The sequence below is a fragment of the Lepidothrix coronata genome, unplaced genomic scaffold (assembly GCF_001604755.1).
Source record: "Lepidothrix coronata isolate B3197 unplaced genomic scaffold, Lepidothrix_coronata-1.0 Scaffold173, whole genome shotgun sequence".
NCBI lineage: Eukaryota > Metazoa > Chordata > Aves > Passeriformes > Pipridae > Lepidothrix > Lepidothrix coronata.
The window spans coordinates 1,561,770-1,564,135 of record NW_016690353.1 but is presented as its reverse complement, the minus strand read 5'-3'; the positions used below and the strand labels follow the sequence as shown (position 1 = coordinate 1,564,135).

The 2,366-nt window shown below is 51.7% G+C and overlaps 1 protein-coding gene across 5 annotated transcripts in view; it reads left to right on the top strand.

Annotated features, from left to right (window-relative positions):
- ALS2CL (ALS2 C-terminal like) overlaps positions 1 to 2,366 on the top strand; it is a 71,880-nt gene that overhangs the window by 58,228 nt on the left and 11,286 nt on the right. For all 5 annotated transcript variants that reach the window (XM_017830046.1, XM_017830047.1, XM_017830048.1 and 2 more), the window contains exons 17-19: positions 211 to 384; positions 695 to 788; positions 1,306 to 1,463. In XM_017830046.1, coding sequence (XP_017685535.1) covers positions 211 to 384; positions 695 to 788; positions 1,306 to 1,463 — 426 coding nt within the window. The remainder of the gene's footprint in view (positions 1 to 210; positions 385 to 694; positions 789 to 1,305; positions 1,464 to 2,366) is intronic.

The following is a 2,366-nucleotide window of genomic DNA, read 5'->3' as shown; positions in this document are numbered from 1 at the left end:
CAGCTCTCCTGGAGCCCCTTCAGGCCCTACCAGGGGCTCTCAGCTCTCCCTGGATCTGTCTCTTCTCCAGGGGAACCCCCCCAGCTCTCCCAGCCTGGCTCCAGCCCTGAGTTAATCCCAACCCTGGAGAACCTCCCCTATTTGAAGGTGAGGTCTGAAGGGATTAAAGGGGGATCCAGGAAATCCTAATGCCACGTTTCCATTTTCCAGTCAGCTGGGCCTCAGGGAGTTCCCAGTGGAGAAGAGGTGGAAGGGAATCTATGACCAGTTCCTGGAATTCCTCCAGTCTGGCTGCAAGGAAGAAATGGAGGAGTCTTTCACAGGGTTCCACATCCAAACCAGCAAGGAGCTGAGGAAATCTCAGGAATATCTCTTCTGCCAAAGGTAGGAATATTCCAGAGCCTCGTTGCCACAGAGGAATCCATTTAAATCAGGGTCTGATTGAAATCATGTTTTAAAGTCATGAACTTGAGCATTTTCCAGTTGTTCCTTCTCATGAAGCAGGAGGAGGGATTTTACCCCTCAATTTAAAGTTGTGCTGTTGAGGTTGAGTCTTACAAGTGAAAAATTCATTCCTTCTAATTGTTTTATTGCCCCTTTTGGAATCTACCTGTGATACCCACCTGGATTTATCCCAGAGCTTCCTTGTGGGAAGCTCACCTCTTTTTTCCTCCCTCACCTCTCATCCTTTCAGGGGGACTGAGGACATATCCTGGAAAACTGAAGATATCCTTGAAGAGCTTGTCCAGCACCAGGAGCTGGAGTCGATACAGAGTTATTTAGAGAAGGTAAAAAGCTTAAAATAATCCAGGTTTGGCCACCAGACATGGACACAGGGCCGGGCAAATTGCTGTTAATTTAACAGCACGTAAAACGTGGCCAGAGGCTTCAAGAACTTCCCTAAATTATGTCAAGAACAGGCTTGTCCCTCGTGCTTTTTGGCCACTCATTTTTTGGCCACTCAGGAAGCGATGAGAAAGCTTCCCTCTTGGTTCTCCAGCTGCTGGAAGTGATGAGTGAACTTCCAGGTGGTTTTCCCTCACCCAGCCTTTCCCTGGGGAACCCTTTTGTTCTCTTTGCTCATCCCAGCAAATCTCCTCAGAGCAGCAGTTCCACTGAGCACGTTTGGCCCACTGAGGGGAGGAGAAGGGGCTTGTGGCAGCACAGCCAGCCCAGAATGACAGTTGTCACCTCTGGGCTTTGTCCTCCTTTGCTGCCAGGAGGAGGCTGGGGGGCCTTTTGGGGTGTTTTCCTCCACTGATGGCAACGCCGACGTGTGGAATTGAATTTTCCCGCCTCCTGCAGGCGTTGAAGTCCTCCCTGCACCCTCTGGGCAAGCTGCTGAAGGCCCTGACAGTCGCTTTCCAGGCAACATATTCCGGGATCGGGGCCAACAGGCACCTGCTGACCATGGCACAGGAGGAGGTCAAGTACTACGCCAAGAAAATTTGGGAATTCTACCGGTGAGTCGAGGGGTTGAGTCCTTCCAATGGGGAGGAGAACATTGGGATGGTGTTTACAGGGGATGTGCTTTAATCATGATATGTTTTCTGGGGGGAGGTGCTTCAGAATGGTGTTAAATTAAGAGTTATTTGCAGTAACTGAGATCATATGGACCTGGAAAACCTTTATTATGGCCATTGTATGGTTATTGCATGACCCAGGGGCTTTAATGGGAGCAAATCTCACTGAGCTGTGGCAGATCAAGGGGCTGCTGCCCATAATAACACTTTATTTAGACAAATGGGAAGCAAAAAAACCTCCCTAAGAACTGAGGGCAGCAAAGTGTGGCAGGGCACACAGCAGGGGTGTGATATCCGTGTTTGAAGGAGAAATAGAATCCCAGAATGGTTTGGGTTGGAAGGGACCTTCAAGAGGATCCAGTGCCACCCCCTGCCATGGGCAGGGACACCTTCCACCAGCCCAGGTTGCTCCAGTCAGGCCTTGGACACTTCCAGGGATCCAGGAGCAGCCACAGCTTCTCTGGACAACCTGTGCCAGGGCCTCCCCACCCTCCCAGCCAGGAATTCCTTCCCAATATCCCATCTATCCCTGCCCTCTGTCAGTTTGAAGCCATTCCCTGTGTCCTGTCCCTCCATCCCTTGTAAACAGTAGCTCCTTCAGGTCCTGGAAAGCCACAGTTATTTCCCCCCAAAGCTTCTCTTCTCCAGGCTGGACAATCCCAGCTCTCCCAGCCTTTCCTCCCAGCAGAGCTGCTCCAGCCCTCGGATCATGTTGGTGCCTCCCTGGACTCTCTCCAGCAGCTCTGCAGAGGGGGGTCTCACCTGAATTCCCCCCTCCCCAGCTGTGGGATCATCCCAGGACACCACTGGCTTTCCAGGCTGCCAGAGCACATGTTATGAGGC